Source organism: Canis lupus, chromosome 8 (genome assembly GCF_011100685.1).
Source record: "Canis lupus familiaris isolate Mischka breed German Shepherd chromosome 8, alternate assembly UU_Cfam_GSD_1.0, whole genome shotgun sequence".
In the NCBI taxonomy this organism is placed as follows: Eukaryota; Metazoa; Chordata; class Mammalia; order Carnivora; family Canidae; genus Canis; species Canis lupus.
The window spans coordinates 71,369,700-71,394,030 of record NC_049229.1 but is presented as its reverse complement, the minus strand read 5'-3'; the positions used below and the strand labels follow the sequence as shown (position 1 = coordinate 71,394,030).

Below are 24,331 nucleotides of genomic sequence, written 5' to 3'. Positions count from 1 at the left end.
TAGAAGGGCACTAACTCCTTACATTCCCTGTAAGTCACTTTAGCCAGAGGGAGAGAGTTTTGGAACAATGTGGAGGACCTCACTGCAGTGGCCCCTTGCTTCTTCTCTGCACTCTGTGATCAGATGCAGCAATCAGTGATCAGAACACAGATCCTCAGTATTTGGAGGACAAGGTCTTTTTTGCCTACCTTGGTTCCCACCCATTGTGTGCAGACTGCTCCAAGAACATGTACACAGCTGCCTCCCCCGTTGCAGGCATGGGGCTGGGGTATAGGTAGCCGCTACTGTGTTAAGAGCTGAGACTGACCCAAATTAACCACAATTTGTTGTCCAAGTCTTTCCCCTAGAAATGACAAGACTTCAACAGACTCCAGAGCTCCAAAATAGTTAAATCAGACAGATTTTGCTGGCCCAATTGTCTAAGTGGGAAGGCAGATTCCTGATGCTTCCTACTCTGCTGTCTTCCCAGAATCTTCTCCAAGATATGTGTATTTTATAGACATTACACAATGCATACATGCATACATAATCTCCCCCAAATGATAAGATTGTTCATCCAAAAAATAAAAGCGACTAAACTAAAAGCCTTTTAGAACAAAAAATACAATCTGATAAGATCACTGATTACAAGATAAATGTACAAAGCTCACTAGGCTAACATTTTATGCCTAGTACCTACTAAGATAATTTTTATGGGAAATGGTCTGATTCACAGTATTGGCTAAAACTATGAAAAGAACTGCTCAAGACCTTATGACAACAGCTCCATGGAGAATATCTAAAACTAAAGAATCAGGAAGGAGGACCAGAAGTAGTGGATTGAGGCAAAAGGGGCTGCCTGGTATGGTGGTGGCAGGAGGCAGAGAACTGACTTTTTCATTATAAGCTTGAGACTGCTATTGGACTTTTTAAACTATGTTTACATGTTAGTCTGGTAAAAATTTAAATCGAAAATTTAAAAATTCACAAGACAGAACAAATGTGTAAGAAGTGACAAGATGATTCCAGAACCCTGGAATTACAGCTTGTTAATAAAAGATTCAAAAGCCCTCCAGGGATTTTGTGCTAAGTGATAGCCCCACCAATGGCATATGTATGTATTTTTAAAAGACTTTATTTATTCTTGAGAGTCAGAGAGAGAGGCAGAGACATAGGCAGAGGGAGACGCAGGCTTCTTGCGGGGGGCCCAATGCAGGACTTGATCCCAGGACCTTGGGATCACAATCTGAGCTGAAGGCAGATAGATGTTCAACCACTGAGTCACCCAGGTACCCTGTCAGACGCCTGTATTAACTTCCAGCGCTTCACTTGCACAGCCCTAGGAGTGCGTGTTCAGAGTGAGGCACCTCGGAAACAACATTTAAAGGCAGGCTCAACATTTACAGAATCCTGAGAGTGAGCATCTCCTGAAATGCTGTGTCCTTGTGGCTCGCTTTGTCGTGGGTCTGGCCCTGATTGTGTTCCTGGGTGATTGCAGAGATCAATGCCACCACTGACTACTTGCAAGAAGTGGGGATAGGCATATCTATCACATCTCAATACATCTAACTCTCCAGCTTAGCCTGTGCAGACTTTGGATGCATCGTAGGAGTGTGAGTGAACTATAGGCATGATCAGGCAGTGGCCCCCACCCGCACCTGCTGTCCTACGTGTAGTAAGTTTACTGGAGCAGATCAGCAAGGCCCCTGGCCCTCGGCATGTAGCTAGGGGCCCAGCTAATGCCTTTCCTCCTTGCTAATTTTTAAGGGACCACCAGAAGCAGTCTGCTTTCTTTCACCTGGCAGGGTCAACAGTACACTTTCACAGTGTTGCCTCCTCACTATGTAAAGTCTCCTGCTCTCTGCTGCAATACAGTCCAGAGATCTCTATTATGTCTTTTCATTGTCCGTAACTTACGCTTCCAGAAAAGCAGAGAAAAATATTTAATTTGCATATGAGTCACCTGGGGATTGTTCAAGTCCAGATTCTGATCCACTAGGGCCCAAGGCAGGCATTCTGCATTTCTAAAGATCTTCCGGCATATGCCAATGTTGATAATCTTTTGCCCTCTATTAGTATCGAGGTCTTATTACACTGATGTATTTAAATGTAGTCAAATAAAAACACCAAAAAATTTTGTCTTTTAATTTACTTTTGCTTAATTTACTTTTCTCTTTCTTTTTAAAATTGTGATAAAATATATGTAACCTAAAACTCCCCATGTAAGCCAACTTAAAGCATACAACGCAGTGGCATTGAGTACATTCACATTGTTGTGCAACCATCCCCACCATCCATCTCCAGAATTTTTTTCATCTTGTGAGACCAAAACTCTGTACCCATTAAGTAACAACTCCCTATTTTCTGCTCCTGCCAGCCCTGGCAAACATCAATCTACTTTCCATCTCCATGAATTAATCTTTTCTTTATCTTAACTTTCCACAGAATTTCACACTGGCTACCACATTATACTGCTTGGATGTGATAAATAAGAAATAGCAAGTATGTGAGATGTCTTAAGACATGCATGGGGGGATCCCCAGGTGGCTCAGCGGTTTGGCGCCTGCCTTCGGCCCAGGGCGCGATCCTGGAGATCCGGGATCGAATCCCACGTCGGGCTCCCGGTGCATGGAGCCTGCTTCTCCCTCTGCCTGTGTCTCTGCCTCTCTCTCTCTCTGTCTCTCTCTGTGTCTGTGTGTGTCTCTCTCATGAATAAATGAATAAAATCTTAAAAAAAAAAAAAAAGACATGCATGAACCTGAGCGTGGGAGCTGCCCCTTCCCTGAAAAACTTAGGAACCTATGATTTCTAAGTTTCTGGGAGTTATTTGGTCTGGAGGATTTTTGAATACCCCCTCTAAGGTAAAAGACAAATTGTTGGGACTCTTACTATCTACCATGATAAGAGGGAAAATGCTACATAGGCTTTTTTGGATTTTTGTTCCTTTTTGGACTTTTAAAAAAAGATTTTATTTATTCATGAGAGAGAGAGACGGGGAAGGGGAAGAGAGAGAGAGAGAGAGAGAGAGACAGAGGCAGAAACACGGGCAGAGGGGGAAGCAGGCTCCCTGTGGGGGCCCGATGCGGGACTCGATCCCAGGACCCCAGGATCATGCCTTGAGCAAAGGCAGATGCTCAACCACTAAGTCACCCAGGTGTCCCAGGATTTGGAAGCAACACATTTTATGTGCTGTCCTATTATCCATGTAGCCAGTTTCAGGAGGAGACCAGAACAAAAGAAGGCTCTGGAGATTAAGGCTGTTCTCCACAGACAAGCCACTCTACCATCCAGGCCGTATGATCCAGCAGATCCAACAGTCCTCAAAATATCCATGAGTTGCATAAATCACAGCCAGATCTCTAAAATTTTGGAGCAAGTCTATGCTGTCTTCTGGAGATGACTGAGCTCAGACGCTCACGTACTATTTCCATATGATGATAGAATGCTGCCCACGCAAAACCTTATGGTGAGGGGAGTCTACCAACTCTTGGCTCATGACAGGAAACTCAGGCTAAATGGTCCCCAGCGTCCCATGGTCAGACATGCAGTCTCCATGGAATCCCAGATGAAAGTCAGAAACAGTTTCTCTAAAGGAAAATAGTCATCTCTTCTGGAGATGACTCACCTCACCTCTGTAAAGATCCTATCTCCAAGTAGTGTCATATTCTCAGGGACTTCGATATGAATTTTAGGGGTCACAATTCAGCCCATCACAGCCTCCTTCCCAGCCACTCCAGTGCTTTCTCAACCGACCCACAAAGTAGCTATGGTGACAGGTACGGGGCTATTCGTGGGCTCAGTGACACAGGCTTCCTCTTCCCAGCCAGGCACTGTGGCCACTGCCCAACGCCTTATCTGACAACAGTGCAGACCAGTACTTAGCCCTTGACAGCACTGTTCCCTGGGGAAAGCCGCCAACCACCTGGTGGCAGGTCGATTGCACCGGATCTCTTCCAGCAGGGAGGGGCAATGATTCATCCTCTGGGATAGATGCATCCTGGACATGGACTTGGCCTCCTTGCCTGTAATGCTGCTGGCACCTCCACTCACAGACTCACGGAATGCCTCATCTACCATCATGGTATCCACACAGCATTGCTTCTGACCAAGGAATTCATTTCACCACCAGGGAAATGCAGCAGGGTGGGCTCCCGGCCATGGAATTCACTGGGCTTACCACATACCTTGTCACCCCAAAGTGGCTGGCCTGATTGAAGGGCTGAGTGACCTGCTGGAGATCCAGTTATGGTGCCAGCTGGGAGACGACATCCAGGAAGGATGGGGCTGTGCCTCACCCGATCCACTTGGGGTTATTACTACATACAGGGAGGGACACAGCTACTCTCGGTGCTGCGTCTCCTCATGGGGGAGAAGTGTCTTTTCTCGTGGGAAGGATAGACGTGTTTGGCGGGGAGTTTCATAAAGGTTTGATGTGTGTAGAAGAGTGTGTGTGGAAGCTATGGGCCTCCCTGCCCCAAACTCCTATTTCATTGGCCGGCTTGGGTGTTCTGGAACTTCTCTCCCTTGCCCCCTGAACTTTGTCAGTAGAGGGCGCTGGAGAGACAGTAAAGAAAGTAAAGAAGGGAGTTCTAATGCCCACCGGGCACTTCTCCCCAAGGGCAGCGTCCTCCACCGCGTCCTCAGGTGACTTTGCAGCAAGTTTGAGCACAGCACTTGCCTGTGCATGGCTTACCTGGATCCCAGGGAGCGACTCTCCACCAAGTTATGCAGGCAGAGCACCTCAGGGAACCTCGCCAAGGCTGCGCCCTCTCCAATGAGGCCTGACTGAATCTCGGTGCTGGACTGGGGGGTGAGGAGACTTCTAGATTTTCCCCCTTCCTTGGAGCTCTGCCTCAGCCCTCAGGTGGTGGCTGCATATCTGCTGTGCTTAGAGCTCTCATCCTCGGGAGCCAACCCCTTGTTACCCCAACCCCCTGCTACCGTCCTTTAAACATCCCCTGTTCCAATTCCTGGGAGGGGGGTGGGGCTCTTGATTGTGCCCTGAATGATGGAAAGACTAGGAAGTTGCTCAGCTACCAACATGGACCGTTGGTTATGGTAAAGGAGGCCTCCCGGAGGGCAGAGCTCCGGTGCAGACACAGGGTGGTGGAGTCTAGGGCTGGCCAAGAGACCTCACACAGTGGCCCGTCTTCTGAGCCACCACCCATTTCTCCCCTCCCCTTCTTTTTTTTTTTTAAGATTTTATTTATTTATGTGTGTGTGTGAGAGAGAGAGAAGAGAGAAGCAGAGGGAGAAGCAAGCTCCATGCAGGGAGCCCAACGTGGGACTCGATCCCGGGTCTCCAGGATCACCCCCTGGGCCGAAGGTGGCGCTAAACTGCAGAGCCACCCGGGCTGCTCATCCCTCCCCTTCTTTTTAAAAGATTTTTTTATTTTGGGGGGTCGATGGGGCAGAGGGAGAGGGAAAGAATCTCAAATAGATACCACCTGCCCCCAGCACAGAGCTTGACCCAGGGCTCGATCTCACGACCCTGAGATCATGACCTGAGCCAAAATCAAGAGTCAGACACTCAACCAACTGAACCACCCAGGCGCCCCGTCGCCCCAGCCCCCTTTTAAATGATGTTGCCAACGCTGGCAGCTGTCCTGTCCCTGCACCACAGTCTGTGTTGAGCGTGTCAGGCAACTGACTTGTTTTGTTAGGTCATGGCGTGTGGGTCTGGGGTCACTGGCCCACGGAGCTCCGCCTGAGAGGCACCTCATTCAGTCCTGCTAAAAGGTCAGAGGTCACGCATGGCCCACTTGATCTATGAGGGGACGAGACCCTGGGACCTGGGAGCGGGCGCACCTGTGTTTCCCGGGGAAGCGTGTAAGTCCTCACAGTCACAAGGCAGCTTGGGGGAAGGGCCACAGGGCTCTCCAGTTTCTCCCATCAGAGGGGAACCTATCTCGCCAGCCCTTGAATCTGGAGCTGGTCCTGTGACTGGCTTTGACCACTGGGACCTCAGCCAATGCGATCCAAGCAGAAGCATTCGTGGAAAAGCACTTGTGCACCGGGCTGGCCTCTGCTTGCTGCCGGAACCTTCTGGCCATCGTGTGAACGAGCCCAGGCCAGCCTCCTGGAGAGGAGCGGCCCCAGCTGTTCCAGCCATCCGCCTTGACCCTGACAACCCCCCGGGCCTCAGGGTGTCTCTGCAGGGACGGTCACTGTTCCTATGGGAGCACCGACCCCCTGGCTCACCGCAGTCCTTAATGCGCCACCGCCTGGAAGCTCCTAGAACCAGGGCGCCACTCCCTCCTGGGGCCGCCCCGACACAGCCTTCCCACCTGAGCCCTGGCAGGTGCATCACAAGCCCGAGCCGTCCACCAAGTCCAAGGACCGTCTGCGGCTCTAAGGTGAGGGACAGAAGCCAGGGCCTGACGCGGGCAGTGCTTGCTTCTCGCCGCCGCCGTCCTCTGCTGTCGCTGGGCTCTCCCTGGCATCCTTGGGGACCTGGGCCCCTGCCCGCCGTCCCTCCCACGATTCTGTCAGCACCCACGAGGGCTTCCCCCCCGCCGGCTGCCTGCCTCCTCGAGCCCTCGGCGCCCAGCGTGAGCACCTCGCAAGGTCAGGCCCACCGTGTGCTCACCAGGACCCGCATCCTTCCGTGACCTCAACTCTAAGGGTCCTTCCCAGTGACCAGAGCTTCTGTCCCAGCACTCGCTGCCCCCTGTGACTCTACCCAGCAGTCCTCCACAGCCGCCACCTCCCATTGAGCCGCCTGGTTCTGCGGGGTCGCACCCTCCACCCGCTCCTGGGCGCCCGGCCCGCAGGCGTTTGGCAGTGACCTTTCCCGGGGAGCCCTCGCCCCCCTGAGACCGCTGGACCACAGCCCTGGTCTCAGTTAAACCCAACACCGGGCGGGGGCGCCTGGGTGGCTCAGGGGTTGAGCGTCTGCCTTGGGCTCAGGGCGTGACCCCGAGGTCCTGGGATCGGGTCCCATGTCGGGCTCCCTGCATGGAGCCAGCTTCTCCCTCTGCCTGTGTCTCTGCCCCTCTCTCTGTCTCTCATGGATAAATACATAGAATCTTAAACAAACAGACAGACAAACAACGCTGGGACTTGGGGGGACCCCTGAGTACTAAACTTGGCTGGAGAAAAACTCAGGCTGCTGATGAACCCACTTCAAAGGGCACTTGATCTGCTGGACAATCCCACACACGGGACCCTGGGCCTTGTCTCCTCTCCCCTGGAACCTCCAGCTGCACTAGCTTCCATTTCTCAATTAAATGTCAGATTATAAAATGTTGATGTATAACACTTTCATGTGGTTCAGTAATAAAAAATTATTTATTTATTTTAGATTTTTAAAAATTTATTTATTCATGGAGACACAGAAAGAGAGAGAGAGAGAGAGAGAGAGGCAGAGACACAGGCAGAGGGAGAAGCAGGCTCCATGCAGGGAGCCCGACGTGGGACTTGATCCCAAGACTCCAGGATCATACCCCGGGCTGAAGGTGGTGCTAAACCGCTGCACCACTGGGGCTACCCAATAATAAAAATTTTTAAAATTTAAAACAAGATATACAGTGAAATATTTCCTCCTCAGGGCTCCTTGGTGGCTGTTGGTGAAGTGTCTGCCTTTGGCTCGGGTCATGATCTCAGGGTCCTGGGATTGAGCCCCAAATCAGGCTCCCTGCTCAGCTAGAAACCTGCTTCTCCCTCTGCCTGCTGCTCCCCTGCTTGTGCATGCTCACTTGCACATGCTCTCTGTTGAATAAATAAATAAAATCTTTATCAAAAAGATAAATAAAAATTTAAAAGGAAAAAAAATCTCTCCTTCTCAATCTCTGTCTCCCTCCCCATCACCCACCTACCTCCTCCTCTCTCTCCCTCTACTTCTGGTGTGTACACAGCCACCTGTGTGCCCGCACACTCACAAGTAACCACTCTTATTAGTTCCTGCTTTGTTCTAGGCTGCCTTAATGCACACATAGAGTGATACAAATGAATATATATGACTTGTAAGAAACAAGATTCTCTCTAGATCTTTTCCCACTTTTTATTTATTTATTTTTAAAAGATTTTATCCATTTATTCACAAGAGGCACACACAGAGAGAGAGAGAGAGAGAGAGAGAGAGAAGCAGGCTCCATGCAGGGAGCCCGACGCGGAACTCGATCCTAGGTCTCCAGGGTCAGGCCCTAGGCTGAAGGCAGCACTAAACCGCTGAGCTACCCAGGCTGCCCTTTTCCCACTTTTTAAAAAGATTTTTAAAAATGCATTTGAGAGAGAGAGAGAGAGCACAAGCAGAGGAAGAGGCAGAGGGAGAAGCAGGCTCCCTAAGGAGCAGGGAGTGCAATGCAGGGCTCCATCCCAGGACCCCGGGACCATGACCTGAGCTGAAGGCAGACGCCTAACCGACTGAGCCACCCTGGCGCCCCTCTGTTCCCACTGTTATCTATTGGAACGCAACACACCACAAACTGTTCCACGTTGTGCTTTTTTTCTCCTTGACATTACCTATTGGAACAATTTCAGCATGAGGACAGAGAGAACTTCCTCATGCTTGTGTACAGCTGTATAGTGCTCCATTGTCTGGGGCACTCAATTACTTCCCCCGAGCTCCTGCTGGACGCGTAGGGAGTTTCCAACACTTGGCTACTCCACGGTGACTAGCCTGGTACCCGCATCACTTTGCGTGGATATTAGAGTGTGGATAAGATACATTCCTGGAAGGGCAATGGTTCAGTTTCTGTTGACTTGACTCATGTTGCCAAATGGCCCTCCACGGGGACTGAGTAAAATTACCCTCCCCGTGTACTGAGTGAGAGTACTTGATGGCTGTGAGCCCCGCCATCCGGTGTTGTCACCCACTTGAGTTTTGGACAATCTAATGAGACACACTATTTCTGCAAGCCTCTCAAACTTCACCCCCAACACATCTCTCCCTGGGGCCTCCTTCATCTGCACTCAGGTCTTCCTCATCTGGGAGGTGGCACCACTGTCCCCCCTGCCTGGGTCGTTTTGATGGTTCAGGGACTACTTTTCTCTGCACCCCACTCCAGAGCCAACCCCATGTCCCTCCACATCGCAGCGCTCGCTGACAACATCATCTCTCCCCCAGGCAACACGAGCACCCCTCGAAGGGCCCCCTGGCCCGCCCCGACACCTCCATTCTCCACACAGCTGCCAGAGGGGCCTTTCCAGGTCATACATCACATCAGTCCCAACTGCCTCTTCGGAATCCTCAATGCTTTCCTTTTACAGCTGGAGTGAACCCCAACTCCCAGCCTCGGCTGCGGTTCTCAGACTCCTGGCTGCCTCTTTGGTTGGATCTGGCTCTGCTTCCCCCCTGCACCACTCACCCCTGGAGCTCCTTCCCAAGAACTGGAACCTTTCCAGCACCACCCACGCTGTCCCCCCTGCACTGCTCTGGCCGGGTCTGATTAAGCGGCCTTGTCAAGTCTGAGGTCCCCAACCAGGTCTCCTCTTGCGTGAGCACTCTGCACCTCTGCCTGGCCGCGGCTGGGGCTGCCTCACCCTAATCTGCCTTCATCTCCACTGAGTCACTCCCACCCAGCACCCCACTGCACTTGGACCTGAACTGTTTACTTGCTCTGTGCTTCTTGTGGGCCTCCGGGAATGTCAGCCCTTCTGGGCGGGGCAGGGATGGGGAAGGGCTGGAGGCCCCCCCCCCCCATGCTAGTGCCACGGCTATGAACTCCCTTCCTGTTCACACGGGGGCCCCCCCATACAAACTGAGAACAGGTGGCCACCCCTGCTGCCCCCTCTGTCCCCTGAGCCTGGTGACTCCTCCACTAGGGTCAAATCTTTCCCCAAGGGGATTTCCCTGGAGGGGGGAGAGGGTGCAAGGGAGGGGGTGGAGGGGAGGAGGTGGGGGGTACAGGGAAGTTCCCGAAGTGGAACTCTTAGTGGTGGCAGGGCCCGTGACCTCATGCCCCTTCCCGTCCTCTTCCTCATTCCTCTTGGAGCTCCACCGGCCCAAGGGGGTGGGATGGGGGGGTGGCTCTGGGGTCCTCACCGCCACCACTGTGCTCTGAGGACCCCCACCTGTCATGGCTGCAGTCAGGCTGGGGTCCCGGCACCCCAGGCTTTCAGGCCTTTAGGTCCAGCAGGTCAGCCTGACCCGAGAGATCTGAAGCTTCCACCTGGCTCTGGGTGCATTCACTCCCTGTGGGTGGTACTGAGGGGGAGAGGCACGTTGGCCCTTGTCTCCCCCCGCTCCCCCGCCCCAGCCCCTGCCCCACAGACCTGCCCTTTGAGGCTGCTGGCCTGGGACCAGGCACTGGGAGCCACATGGACCTGTAGGCCCAGCTCAGCTCAAGGGGAGGGGGGTTTCCTCCAGGCCCCTCCCTCCTTGCTCCCCACTGCTCCCTATCTCTTTGGTCTTAGCTTCCAGCCCAGTCCCATTGTCTCATCTCCCTTGCACTGGAACTGGCTGAAAGGGGCCCCAGACCCCCAGACTCCACGTGTGGGTTCCTTAGGGTCCCCCCTCAGTTATATGGAATGGAGAGGACTCTGGTCCTTAGGGACTCTGCCCTTCCCCAAATCACCTGGGCCAGGTGAACAGGTGTCCAGGTGAGCTAGGGCCATCTCTGCAGACAGACTGTGGGGCTCCTTTGACCGCAGCTGTGAGGTCAGTTCCAGAAATATAAGGTCAGTTCCCACTGGGCCCCATAGCTGGAGTTGAAAAGATTGCTGGGATTCCACCCCCTACCCACCCCCATCCTCAGAAGAAATGTGGGAGAGACCAAACCAGCTAAGGAAACTGAGGCATGAAAGAGCAAAGTGACCGGTCGTCCCCATAGGCCGACTCCCCTTCAAAGCTCATGCTCATTGGTGAGAAGGGGGAGGAGGTGACGTAGGGCTGGACTCACAGAGGGTTTGACACAGAGCCTGGGGAGACAGGATTTGCAAGAGACCGGGAGGCTGAGGAAGCCACCACTGCCCCATTCCTGCTCCCAAAATAAATCACTCCAAGCCATTTTAAAAATCAGTTTTATATTAAGCTATAAAAACTCAGACCCTGTCCTGAGTACATACATACAAAAGCAGTACTATCAAAAATAATATTAACAACATCAAATATACTAACTCCTACAGACATACAAAGTCCCTTGTATACCACTTACACAGGCCAGTTGCTGGCCACAGTACCTGGAAAGAGGGGACAAACCCAAGAGCCCTGGCCCCCGACCCCACCGCAGTGCGCTCAGATGCACGGGGCTGAGTCCCGCAGGAGCCTGCCGGGCGCCCTCTCAAGCTCAGAGGCCTAGGAGCGTTCCTGAAGCCGCGTTTTCCTGGGGTAGGATGACGCACACTCCAGGGCCGGGGGTGGATGGAGGCCTTGCGGGGGGAACCTCAGGCCCCCCACCCTAGGAAGCCCACGTCCTCACACCTGGAACCTGTGATTACATCAGGGTCCAGGGCGAAAGAGCCTGAGGTTGCAGGTGGATGAAGGCTACTCATCAGCTAACCTTAAAGTCGGGGCTGATCCCAGATGCCCTGGGTGGGCCAAAGGTAATCAAAAGGGTCTTTAAAAGTGGAAGAGGGGGGCCAGAGGGGAGGTCTGAGGTCTGTGATGTGAAAAGGATTCATCTGGCCACTGCTGGCTTTGATGATGGAGGGAGCCATGGGCCAGGGAATCCAGGCAGCTTCCAAAACCTGGGAGAAGTAAGGAACCTCCCCGCAGAGCCTCCAGAAGGAACCAGCCCCACGGACACCTTGGTTTTAGCCCAGGAGACCTGTGTCGGACTTCTCCCTCCAGAGCGGGAAGAGAAGTTCCGGTTTCAACTACCACATTTGTGGAAACGTGTTAGCAGCAATGGGACACTGACACAGAAGCCAAGGGATCAGAGGTCAAGCTTGCCCTGTCTAGACCTCAGGATGACTTCCAGGTGGAAGACCCAGGGTGTGCAGATTCCAAATAAGAGTTCGTTGTTGCTTTCTTCATTCCTTCCTAGTTCTGCCTTCGATTCCATGAACACGTTGAGCCCCACTCACTGCCTGGGTCAGAGGCGGCGGGATGGGCGAGCCCCTGTCCCCCGGCAGCTGGGAAGGCGCTCAGACCCAGCCACGGGGAGGGCAGTTAGGATAGACCGTGGCGGGCCCCACGGACAGGAGGTAACCCTGGGGGGCTCTACTCGGCCAGTCTCCCTCTTGGCCCCCTCCTCCAGTACATGTAGATCAACAGTCACTTACAGAGTTTCTCGGGGATTGCCTCATTGCCTCCGCAGGATGGGCCCTCCCACCCCCTGGGACAGCTAAGTAACCTGGGTCAGTCCAATTCCAGTCTCCCACGGGCAAGTGCCTTGGCTGAGGCTGGGTAGCAGCAGCAGCAGCAGTAGGCAGGAAGCCTGCTGAGGGCCATGAAGTCGGGTGGTTGCCCACCCATGGGGTTGCGTCCAATGCTTGATGGGTGCTCACAAGGAGGCCAGGCCGCAGGAAAAGCTAACCGACCTTTATAAGTGAAAATAGGGGCTTGGAGGACTGCTGCATCCCCTCGCTGACGTCCAGGATGCTCCGGATGCTCTTGACCTCGTTGCTCGACAGGTTTCCCTTGATGGCCAAGATGGCACTCAGGTGGCCTTTGCTGGCAGGGAGAGCATCCTGTCAGTTCAGCCTCTAGCCTCATCACCCACAGCCCTGCTCACGCCTCTCCCCAGTTCCCCAGACTCCTGGCCCCATCCACAGGGCCTTGCAGCCAAGCCCTGCCCATAAGGGGAGGTCTCATTCCCCTTTGCCCACTGTGCCCCAGCAGCACCAGACACCTGTCCTTCCCTAGAGTGCACCAAACCCCTGCCCACCTCAGGTCTTTATACTCCACACTCTTCAGGGCCTAGCTAAAATGTCACCTCTCCCAAGATTTCCCATCTCTCAGGTCAGCACCTCCTATCATTCAACAACCTTGGTTAAACAATCTTTACAGTTCATAAGTTTATTTCTTTATCTGACTACCTCATTATTACTAACCTTCATTAGGTGTAAGCTACGCGAGGGAGGACTAGACCTGGTCTGTCTTGAACTTCATTGCATCCCAGTACCTTGGACAAAGCCTGGCACTTAGCAGGAAACCACTCAATAATTGGTAGGATGAGTGGATGGAAGATGGATGGGTAGATGGATGAGTGGATGGGAAGTGAGTAGGTGGGTGGATGGGTAGATGGATGAATGGATGAATGGGTAGATAGATGGATGGATGAATAGGTGGGTGAATGGATGAATGAGTGGGTGGATGGGTAGGTGAGTAGATGGGTATTTATATGGGTGGGTGGACGGATGGGTAGGTGGATGAATGGATGGATAGATTGGTGGGTGGGTAGATGGATGGGTGGATAGATGAATGAATGGATGGGTAGACGGGTGGATGAATAGGTAGGTGAATAGATGGAGGAATGAATGGGTAGATGGGCAGATAGATATTTGAATAGATAGGTGGAAGGGTGTGTGAGCAGATGGATGGCTAGCTACATGGATGGAGAGATGAGATGAGTAGATGAGTAGACAGGTGTTTGTACGGGTGGATGGATGAATGGGTGAGTGTGTAGACAAGGAGAAAGGCAGGTAGACTGATGGAGTGGATCAGCCACAGGCTAGACTGGGCTAGACTAGGCTAAGCAACCCGATTCCAGACTGTTCACACTTTCCCTACCATGTCAGAAGACTCAGCTTAGAGAAACAATTGCCCTAGCTCATCAGATCCTCAGACAGCTGGGGGCTAAGCCTCCACGGCTTCTAGCAGGTCCCTATCTCTCTGGTCTTAGCTTCCTCTCTAAGGGGCAGTATCATATAAGGCTAAAAGTGTGGCCTGTGGGGACAGGCTACCTGGCTTTGCCATCTTGGCTTTACCACTGGCTAGCTGGGTCACCTTAGACAAGTCCCTTAAGTTCTCAAGGCCTCATCTGCAAAATGGGGGTGAAAAGCATCAGCTTTATAAGGTTGTAGTGAGGTTCAATGGCACGAGCCACTGTAAAAACCTTAGCACAGTGCTCGGCATGTGGTCAGCACTCAGCAAAGGTTACCTGCTGGGCCTGCATCATCGTGGTCAGTAACTGAGCTCTACTAGTCCCGAAGCCCTGGGTCCAGCCCCATCAGGCTCTGGCCAGCTCCAGCGGGGCCATGCGGACAGACTGCCCAGTTCTGCGGTGCCATCATTCTCACCTGAAGTCGGGGTACCGGGTGGCGTAAGTGGCCACCTCAATCTTGATGGCACTGGGGTCTTGCAGGCGAATGATCTCAGCGAGCGTGGGGAGGGCGTGGTGCAGCCAGGTCGCTGACGAGCCCTGCAGGCACAGGTCTGGTTGGAGGCAGGCCGCCCCTTCCCCGGAGGGCCCCGAGAAGTTCAGATCAGAACCCATTGGGTTTGGAGAGGCCCAGAGGTGGCCCTGGCGCCCGTGGGGCTTGGGAGGGGGAGGCAGGAGCTTACGTTCTGAGTGCAGAAGCGCTGGATGACCTCGGCGTTGGCCAGGATGTGCTCGGCCAGCTGCCGCTGCTGCTCCACCACCTTGAGGACCAGGCTCCGCTTGCTGAGGCGGATGATGTACTCCTTCACCAGGTGCAGGTGCACCACCTCCATGAGCTCCTGTGAGGGCGAGCAGGCAGGGGTATGGGGGCCGTCGCTAACGGGGAGCTCACCACCTTCCCTCGAAGCCAGGAGTCCAGGGAGGGGCGGATGCCAAGCAAACAAGCGCATGCGTGTGCTTGTGTGGGTACATGCGCGTGTGTTTACAGGTATGTGCATGCACACTTGTTAAGGTGTGTGTCCGGACCGTGCCCACCCTCCCCGCTGCCCACCAGGCCCAGCCACCAGCCCAGCACCTCCTCACCTTCTGGAAACAGTCGTGGAGCTCGGAGAACTCAGGCAGCCTTTCGCCCACGGTGGAGATGATGTCCCCCAGGGTCTGCGCCGGGGCTGCCCAGCGGGTCTGTGTGAACCTCTTGAACAGCGGCTGTGACGGCAGAGAAGCGGGATGTGGTCACACCTGCAGAGGAAGGCCGGCCAGCCCCCGACGCACGCACACTCGCACGCACGGCACAGCGCAGGGCCAGGCGGGGCCTCCAGGACCCCCAGGGCACCCGGGCAGAACTCGGGTCCTGTTCGCAGACAGGAAGAGGAGACAAGGGCCATGAACCCTTCTCCAAGGTCAAGCAGCTGCAGCTCTAAAGCTGGGCGGGCCATCTGCCTGCCTCCAGGCCTTTTCCACCGCTCCCTCCGAAATAAATAAATTCCTGCATAAACAAAGACTTGTGCTTGGCTGGGGCTGTGAGGACCTGTGCCAAGTTGTCCAGGGTCACCGCCCGGCCTTCACCCCCGGCTGGCTACCCACCGCCTTCCGCCTTGGGCAGGAGGGCCACGGTAGGTTCCCGTGGCGGCAGGCAGGGAACCCCTGCTCTTTCTTCCCAGGGCCCCTGCCTCACCCTCTGCCCAGGGAGCCAAGGGGTTTCCGTGGACTTCGTGGCCACAGCAGAGGTGGCGGTGCTGCCAAGGGCTCTGAGCGCCCAGCTGGGCGTGAGGCATGGGGGCAGGGCACAGGCAGGAGGGTCTGGGGCCGCCGGAGTAAAAACGGCCTCACGACAGGGCTGAGTCTCGGGTGGGAGGGGGGCACTAAAGCTTCCCTGTGTGTTGCAGCCTGGGGACCCCTCTGAGGCCAAGTCCAGGCCGAAGTTGCCGGTCGGTCAAAAAGCCTCCAGGGCCTTGATCCCTGGGGCGACACACACCCATGCTTCGGCCATTCCTCCCTCCCATCCCTTTCCCCCCCAGGGCTAAGCTCAGCATGCACCCCGGGAGGCAGGCTCCAGCTACCTTCAGGTCCCCAAACAGGCTCTGGAGCAGGGTGTCAAAGCCGTGACTCTTGAGATCACTCAGGGGGCCCATCAGGTGGCCTGGGAGGTCTTGCAGTATCTGCCACTTCTGCTCCATGGCGGTGCTAGAAGGACACGGAAGGAGGTAGGGAGGTCACCCCAGCCCTGTCCAGACTACAGCGCCCTACCCAGAGAGCCCATGGGCCCTAGGCCCACTTCCTAAACCTAGAACCCCCTAGGACTCCCCATCCCCTGCAGAAGCAAGTCCAGATCACCCCATACCTGCTCCCTAGGCAGCACCGAGCCATCTCACCCCAGAGAACGCCTGCACCACCTGCTCTTAATCCACATCTAGACACCACACCCACTACATACGGGCATTATGAGAAGAAGATAAGGAATAAATCCTTTACGCGAACGCTTGACCCACCGGCACCTGAGGTTTGCTGCTGCCGCCTGGGCAATCTCCTCCCTGGCCATGCTCCTTGTAATTCCACATCTTTGCTTATGCCTCCCACCTCCCTCTGCACCCCGTGCTGCCCCTCCCCGCCCTTCCCTTCCGCTCCTCTCCAGTGGTCCGCTTCCTCCAACAGACTGGCAGGCCCCGTGATTCCCACAGACCCCTCCTTGGGCCCTTACCGGAAGGATAAGCAGTTGTTGATGTTGGCCATGACATTGGCCCTGTAATTTCTCAACTGTTTGCATCTCTCCAGAAATTCATCAAAGGCTCGCTGGTAGCTGGTGAAACCGGAAAGGGCACTTGCAGGACCAGCACAAACAGGCACAATAGCAGCCTCCGGCCTGCCCACAGGCCCTCCTGGGTTGACAGAGTGCTTTTCCTTCGACAGGCTCCCTGCTAGCCTCTAAGCATCATGTAACTGGCTTCCCACCCTAAGGCCAGTGAGGCCAAGGCCTCTGCAGAGCTCCTGCTGCCCCCACTCCTTCCCAGGTCCTTTTGTAGCTGGAGGGCAGTGTGGGGGGGGGGCATTGGTGTTGAGGGGATGGGGAGGCAAACTGGTAGATGAAGGAGTCCTCAGAGATGGGGAGGGAGGCAGCCAAGAGAGATGCGGGGCTGGAGGCCCAGGGTACCAGCAGAAGGGAAGCCAAGGCCTCAGTCCCTCATGGGGCATCCTCTTTGCAGCTGGAGGCTGCAGTGCTAAGAGTTTCTTGACGAGTGGTCAGTTCACCTGAGGCTCTCAGGGCTCAGGTGGGAGGTTCGGAGGAAAGAACTCCTGCTATTAATGGGACACACCAGAGGCAGGAAGGGGACCCTGATCTAGCTTGGATACCCATGTGGGACACAGGCAGGGGAGGGGGCCCTGAGAGAAGTGGCTTCCACCCCCAGCCCCATACACAAGCAGGAGCACACCCACCTCCTCAGGAACGCAGCTAGCTCCAGCAGCAGCACGTTCTTTATCTGCACACCCAGGTCAAGGGTGATGCTCTCAGCCTTGGCCTGGCCCTGGGAGATGATCTGCAGGGGTGAGGGCTGAGCTGAGCAAGAGACCACCCAGACTAAGATGGCAGAGGGGGAAGGTGACATGCTGGCACAAGGGGTGGGTAGTGCTCGGAGAGGGCACGTGTTTGCACACACACAGGGACCGGACAGGAGTGGGCTCTGCGTGCCACACAGCATGCCACACAGCTTGTAGGAGAGCACGAGGGGCGGGCTGTGTCACCTGGATGATGTCGATGGCCAGCTCGCTGTGGTAGTGGCTGTCCAGCCTCTGGGGAGCCACATCCCGGGCCCAGCGCTGTGACTCCAGTTCCAGGGCACGGGCCATCAGCTCCTTCACGCTGGCCTGGGGGGAGGAGAGGCAGGGCAGGGTAGCACAGAGCCCGTCACCCTGCCCACGTGGAAGTCCCTGTCAAGCTCTTTGCCTGCGTCCTGTCCTGTCTTCGCGCCTCCCCTAGTTTCCTTCCTGCCCCTCCCTTGCCCTGGCCCAGGCGCTGGACTCACCACCTCGTTGGACAGGAACGTGGCCTCCAGCAGCCGGATCTGCCTGGGGGGCAGAAGGCTCCCAAGCTGCACTCTCTGCAGGTCTCCTGCCAGCTTGGGGCTGTTGATGATGTCACTGTGGGCAGAGGGGGGCCTGCATGAGGAAGACTGCACCCACTTAGCACCATGGCTCATGCTGAGCTTCTCAGTGTCAGCCTCAGCCTCTGGCCGGTCTCGAGCTCAATCCCCCCACTCCCACCCCTGCCTCTTCAACTCAGATGATGGGTCCCCTACCCGCTCAGACTGGTTCAGGTCAGAAACTGTGGAATCTTCCTGCCTGCGGACTCTCTCCTCCCTCTCCCTCCTCCCCATCCACTTCTGCTCCGGAATAGATCCCCCTGAGCAGATCAGCCTCCAGCCACCCCGCTCGATGCCCCAGCCACGACACCTCGAGCCTGGCTCATTGCAGGGGCCTGCCGTGCAACCTCCTTGTCCCCAGCAATGCCTCCTCCGCCCCTCCCTGCCACAGGGCCTCGATTGATCCCTCGCAGATAAAAGCCTGCTCCTCTGGCAGCAGCCGTGAGACCCCTCCCTCCCTGACTCCCTCTCTGCACTCCCAGCCTGCCAGACCGGGCACCCTGCCAGCCCGCCCCACCACCCCAGGCCGCCCGGCTGCCCCCCCGAGGATGGGCCAGTCCAGGCAGGAAGGGCTGCCCCACCCCAGCCACTCCACTCACTCCCATGGCGCCTCTGCGGGATCCTGGAGCCCCAGGGACCGACTGGCCCTGGCACTTCCTCAGGGGCCTTTGTCTTCCTGGACACTCAGGAATGGCCCTCTCACCATCTCCCAGCCTGGATGTGGCTGTCCCTTCGCTCCCTGTACTCTGGCCACTCTGGCCACACAGCCTCCACAGCACCACCCCGGACTCGCTCCCCGCAGAGACCTCCCGTGCCAGCCTCAGTTCCCTGCTGTGCCGACCCCAGTGGGCCCCAGGCCAAAAGCCCGGAGGTCACTGGGACAGGAAGGCTGGGGTGCAAGTGCCTAGTATTTCCTGGTGAGTCAGGAGAAACTGGGTCACGACTGGCTGCCTAGCCCGCAGCCCCTGCCCTCTGCTGGTTTCCCTACACCCCGCTGACTCACCCACCACCCCAACAGGGCCCTCCCTCTGGCCCCCCGCTGGAGGCTGACACACCAGCAGCAGCTGACACCACTGGCCACCCAGACGTGCCCCCGAGACCCTCAGGCACTGCTCACACATCTGTACCTCCAGGCTTCCTGCAGGCTTTACACCGGGGGGCCAGGATGCCTTATAGGAACCCAGGCCCCCGGGGCCCTGGCCATTTCCACCCAGCACTGCCGTCTGTCCTCACCCAGCTCGTATAGTGACAGATGTGCTCCGGGCCCCAGGGAGTCTGGGTAAATCGGAGGGAACGGGAGGCACTCTGTGTGCAGAGCCAGCCTCCCACCCAAGGAGCTCTGGGCCCCGGGGGCCAGAATCCAGCTCTGCGGTGGCCTCGCCGGGTGACCCTACACAATGGCCATATGGCCGGGCTCGGCCTCTGTTGTCTGTGCTGCCTGGGGGTGACCCGGAGCCTGCCAGGTAGATCCAAACACTGGCCAGCGCGGCACAACTCCCAGGAGGGCCATGGAAGAGGACTCCCTGGGTGGAGATCACCACCCTCCCTCCACCTTCTTGGGGGCCTGCCCTCTCCCCTCCCCTCCCGACTCTTCCAGCAGCCGGCAGAATTCGGTTCCTCCTCCTGTCCTTCCTCCTCCTCCGCCACCTCAGCAACGGCTTCCCCAAGGGACTGGGGCCGGTCAGGGCCTGCTGGTGTCACCCCATTTGGGAGCAGCAGGGTGAAGTGGGAGCCACTGCCCGTCTCCTCTGCCAGCGCCCTTCCGGCTCCGCCGGTCACCGCTCAGGTATGAGCAATGAAGTCTCTCTGCCTCGGTTTCCCCGGCTGGGGCACGTGGCACGTGGCACAAGCCAGTGTGTCCGGGGCTCCACGCGCCCGCCCCCCGCACCCTGGCTCCTCGGAGGCCCTGGGGCCGGGGTTGGAGACTCGGGGGCACCGACCCGAGGCCCGCTGCCGCCGCGCGCACTCACTTGGGGTACAGGTTCTGCACCCAGAGCAGCAGCATGTAGGTGTCGCGCTCGCACAGCTCGAACTGCGCCACGGCGGCCAGCTGGGCCGCGAAGTGCTCGTGGTAGCTCTCGGCGTAGGCGGCCACCACGTCCAGGTCGGCGGGGGACAGCGGCTTCAGCCGCTCCACCACGGCCTCCAGGTCCTCCTTCATGGTGCGGCCCATGTGCAGGAAGGCGCGCTCGGCCTCCGAGCGGCCCTCGGCGTCCGCGGCCGGCCGCGCGCCCAGACGCTCCTGCGCCGCCTGCGCCACCGCGCGCCGCCACAGCTGCAGCCAGCGCCGAGGCCGCGCGGCCACCAGCGCCGAGCCCCCGGGCGCCCCCGCCGCCGCCGCCCGCCGGTCCTCGCGCTCCTGCTCCGCCAGCACCTGCAGCGCCTGGCGCAGCCGCTCGGGCGCCACGTCGAGCGGCCGCCGCAGCACGCCGAGCACCTGCTCGCGCAGCAGCACGTACAGCGCCTCCACCTTGCTCTGGCGCCGCACCAGCTCCTCCGCGCTCTCGCCGCCCGCCGCCGCCGCCGCCGCCAGCTCCCGCTCCAGCGCCAGCAGCGGCCGCGCCGCCTCCAGCCGCCCGCGCTCCAGCTCCGCCTTGAGCTCCTCCGCTGCGGGCCGGGCCGGACCGGTGAGCGCCGCCGCCCGCCGCAGGGCGCCCCCCGCCCCGCCCCCAGCCCCTCCTCCCGCCTTCCCTGGGCCCTGGGAGCCCCGCAGGCCCCGCCAGCCCGGATCCCGGGTCCCCACCCCGTCGGGCGGGGGGGGGGGGGGTCAGCCTACCTGTGGGCAGCGGGCCGCTGGGCTCAGGCTGGGCCCCGGGGTGGCCCTCTGGCTCCGCCGAGCCGGGCTGACCCTTCTTCTTCCTCCCTTTGGTGAACACGCTGAGCATGCTGGCCAGGCCTTTGGACTTCTTCTTCTTCTTCTTCTTCAGAGCCTCTTCCTTGTCCCTGTCTGGGGCTCCCGCGGCCTCCAGGGGTGGCACCAGGTCTTCCGAAGACGCCTCCGACATGGAGGCCTCGGACTCCAACTCGGAGGTGGAGGGCAACTTCTGGGAGCTTCCCCGCAGGTCAGGACCCCCTGACGCAGTGTGCTGGCCTGGAAGGCCTTGGAAGAAAGTCATCATCTTCAGCATCACCCGGCTCAGGCCTGCAGATGGGCAGGGCGGAGGGGGCATGAAAGAGCGCTCGCTGCACGCAGGCGCTCACCGCAGCTCCCAGGCCCAAGCGCGGCGGTGGCAGCAGCAATGAGCTCGCTCGATCTAGTCTCACCACCGCCCTCAGGGTCTGGCCATCCCCTGGCCCAGAGGGGCACCGACAATGCGGCTGCTTCCCCGGACACCAGTTTCTCAGCGCCCACAATTCCTCTTCCAATACCCCCCAGCCCCTTCCTCAAATCGCCAGAAGCAGGGCAGAATCTGGAGATGCCAAGTCTCCCAGATGGAGGGGGTCTTCACTTCATTGTGGCAAATCCATCCTCGGCAGCCCACCCTCTGGGCAAGGAGAAAGGACTGGAGAGCACCCATTAGACCCCGGCAGAAGTGGCAGAGACAGGCCCCCGGCACAGAGCAAGAATTGAGGTTCAGGAAGGTCACAGCACCCGAGGCTCCTCCGTCCTCCCCGCCCTCATCCTCTATCTTGCCTGGTTCATCTCTTGTCTTGTCTCCGTGGAGCCAGAGAGGGATGCTGTGAGCAGAAACATGGGTGCTCCTGCTGGGACCAGCTCCCTACCCTGGCCTTGGGGCTCAGGTCTAGAAATCATAGTGCCCTCTCAAAGTTCAAGGGCTGAGAAAGGACCCTGAAGAGACTTTCACATGTCAGCAGGGGCAAGGGGCCCAGTGAGGCACCCAGCTGCCTGAGGTCACGGGGCAACTCAGAGGGGGCAACTCAGACCGGGACCAGGCTTCCTGGCTCCCACTTCACCCTGCTGCTCCCAAATGGGGTGACATCATCATTACAAAGGCTTCCACTTTCCCAGCCCTCCCCGGGTGCCCATCCCTCCCATCTCTCTCTTATTTCCTTTAAGGAAGAGTATTATTATCCTCATTATGCAAAACTGCCCCAGGGAAATGTCCCTATGGTGACAGTTTAGGCTTGAAACTCAGACCCACCCGGTGCTGGGTCCTCCAGCCTGCATGTCCCGCCCCCCCCCCCCCCACCTCATAGGCTGCATTCAGAGAGGTGGGACCACCTTGTGCCCAGCAGCACCCTCCCCAGCACCATGGCCATTATCAAAGCAAGGCCAGGACCAGTGAAGGGGAACATGGCTGAGCCCAGCAGAGGGGAGCATATAGGGCCAGGCCTCCCTGATGTCTGGGGCCATCCACGACCATAGTGCCTGCCCTCCTCCACCATCCAAGAGTAAATACAGTTGAGTTGTGACTCATGCAACACAATGACTTTGATTCACTTCTGCAACAGCCTTGCGAGGCACATGGAATGACCCATCATCCAGGAGAAATTGAGGCGGAGAGGACGGCTGGGAGGTGCTTGCCCCAAACACAAAGCAGGCGTGGATTAGGACTGTCAGACATTTTCCACAGCCCCTACTACCTACCCCTGCCCCCAGTCCAACTGTCCTGGGCCTCATCACAATCCCTGAGTTTGGCCAGAGCCACTTGGGGGCAGGAAGCCTGAAGTTTCTCCTAAACGGCTTCACCACGTGCCCTCTGCAGAGTCCAACACTGGAACTCAGTCACCTCTCTCATGTCGTTTGGGCTGAGTTCCACTCTAGGACCAAGTCACGGGTGCTCTGGGGAGCCCCAAAGCCAAAGTGCAAGGCTTCTAGGCTCTCTGCCCCAGCTCCCACTCTTTACCCATCGTGTTGTTGAACCACGCACCCACAGGAGCTGGTCTGGCCAGCTGGCTGGGGCTACTCAGCACCACCCTGACTGACCAGGGCCCCCCCTCCACCTCCATCCTCCAGCCAGGGTGAGGGAGAGGGCCACCCTGACCCACCAGCCTCACCTCTGCCCTCACTGTCCCACACCTCCTTGCTCCTTACATGTGCTAGGCTCTATCTGACCTCTTGCAGGTCCCCACATAACATCGCTGTCTCCTTGCCTCCCTGGTACAAAATCCTCCTCACCCTTTCAGGTCCTGCAGAGGCCCCCTTGGCTCCATCCCAGTCCTTGATTTTCAGAGGTAGCTGGTGCAGTGGAAAGAGAAGTGGCAGGGGGCGAGGGTCAGCTGGACCACTCACTGGAGTGTGGACAATAGCTCCTACCTCAATCTGTGAAACGGGCATAAGGACCCCCACCCCGCCTGCTGCTGACAGGAAGCGGCAAAACCCCAAAGCCACATGCTGGCCCCAAGCCAGCCTTCGTAAGGACACATATCCTGAGTCCATGTGTCTGTCAGGCCAACCTCAGCATTGTGGTAGAGCAAAAGAGGAAAGGAAAGGGATTCCTCTAGGCTGGGCTCCAGGCTGGACACACTGACTCAAGGGGCCTGCTCAGCAATATTGTGTGACCACAGCCTGTGGCCCCACGGTGGCACCCTCTCCTCGGGCACCGCACACCCCTTCCACTCCTTCCTGGGTCAGGGCTAAGGTTCACAAAGCCTCCCATGGTCTCTGCGCCTGGCTCTGCGTCCCAGCAAGAAAGGGAGGGCATAGCCATCCCTCCATGCAGGCGAAGTCACAAGGCCTAGGTCACAGCAGCCAGCCAACGTCCCCCCCCCCCACCGCCCCCCGCAGCCAGCCTTCTGCAAAAGGAGCAGAGGCCCCTGAGCCTTTCCCCACACCCCTCCCTCCCTGCCCTTCGCAGGACCCAGCCTTTTGCTGGCAGAACCAAATCCGAGTCCCCCAGCCAGCGCAGGAGCCTCAGTTTCCCTACAAGTGGGGCTGCCAGAGGCCTGGGGCCCTCGGAGGGGTCGCTCCCGGGTCGGGCGGCGGCGGCTCCGTCGGGGGAGCGGGCCGGGACTCGGGCGCAGGCGGGCGAGCCGGCGGCGGAGCGGCGGGGCCAGACGCTGTGCGGGCGGAGGTCACTTACTGTGTCCGGGCCGGGCCGGGGCGCCGCTGTCCCCGCAGAGCCCGGCGCCGCCTTAAATAGCCCTCGGCCCCGCCTCCCGCCTCCCGCCTCCCGCCCCGCCCCGCCGCAGCCCTGGAAAACCCGCGGGCCCAGGCCAAGGCCGCGGCGGGGGCTGCCGGTGGCCCCGAACCCGGAGCGAGGGGGGCGGGGGGCGGCGTCACACCTTCCCAGCGGGGGCGGGGCGGCCAGGCTGGCCCGGCGTCGCCGCGGTCCCTGGGGCGCCGGGGAGCTCGGCCCTTGGGCTCAGCCTGCCGCGGGCCCATTGTGCGACGCCGGCTTCTGATTGGCTGGCCGCGGGGCCCCGCGCCCCCGACCCCAACCCCGCGGCTCGGCGCGGCACCCGCCCAGCCCGGGGGTCCCGGGGGTCCCGGGGGATGCACCCCAGCGCCCTGGGCCGCGCCGCTCCCTCGGGGCAGAGGACACCGGCGGCCTCCGGGGCAGAGCGCTCCCTCCCTGGACATCGGGGTGGCCCCCAGGGGCAGAGCGC

General features: G+C 58.0%; 1 protein-coding gene across 5 annotated transcripts; it reads right to left on the bottom strand.

Moving 5' to 3' along the window:
- Nucleotides 1-10,925: 10,925 nt before the first annotated feature.
- Nucleotides 10,926-24,107, bottom strand: TNFAIP2 (TNF alpha induced protein 2). Of its 5 annotated transcripts, none has more exons than XM_038545806.1 (13): nt 24,008-24,078; nt 22,902-22,961; nt 20,598-20,963; nt 19,792-20,428; nt 17,705-17,819; nt 17,424-17,546; nt 17,118-17,218; nt 16,384-16,482; nt 15,746-15,869; nt 14,769-14,891; nt 14,369-14,524; nt 14,104-14,225; nt 10,926-12,535 (listed from the first exon to the last, which is right to left on the bottom strand). In XM_038545806.1, exons 3-13 carry the CDS (start codon nt 20,947-20,949, stop codon nt 12,394-12,396), a joined length of 2,094 nt encoding a protein of 697 aa, XP_038401734.1. In that variant the 5' UTR covers nt 20,950-20,963; nt 22,902-22,961; nt 24,008-24,078; the 3' UTR covers nt 10,926-12,393. The 5 variants fall into 5 exon arrangements, with proteins under 5 accessions (XP_038401734.1, XP_038401733.1, XP_038401732.1 ...); XM_038545805.1 differs by lacking the exon at nt 24,008-24,078 and adding an exon at nt 23,806-23,884; XM_038545804.1 differs by lacking the exon at nt 24,008-24,078 and adding an exon at nt 21,456-21,499 and having other exon boundaries at nt 22,902-22,946.
- Nucleotides 24,108-24,331: the final 224 nt, after the last annotated feature.

Excerpts from the sequence above, each read along its gene's own strand:
- TNFAIP2 (XM_038545803.1), bottom strand. The coding sequence starts at position 24,107 with ATGGGCCCGCGGCAGGCTGAGCCCAAGGGCCGAGCTCCCCGGCGCCCC. Across the intron at positions 14,525-14,768 it reads TCCACGACTGTTTCCAGAAG|GAGCTCATGGAGGTGGTGCA; the intron begins GTGAGGAGGTGC and ends TCGCCCTCACAG. Across the intron at positions 12,536-14,103 it reads ACCCGGTACCCCGACTTCAG|CAAAGGCCACCTGAGTGCCA; the intron begins GTGAGAATGATG and ends TCTCCCTGCCAG.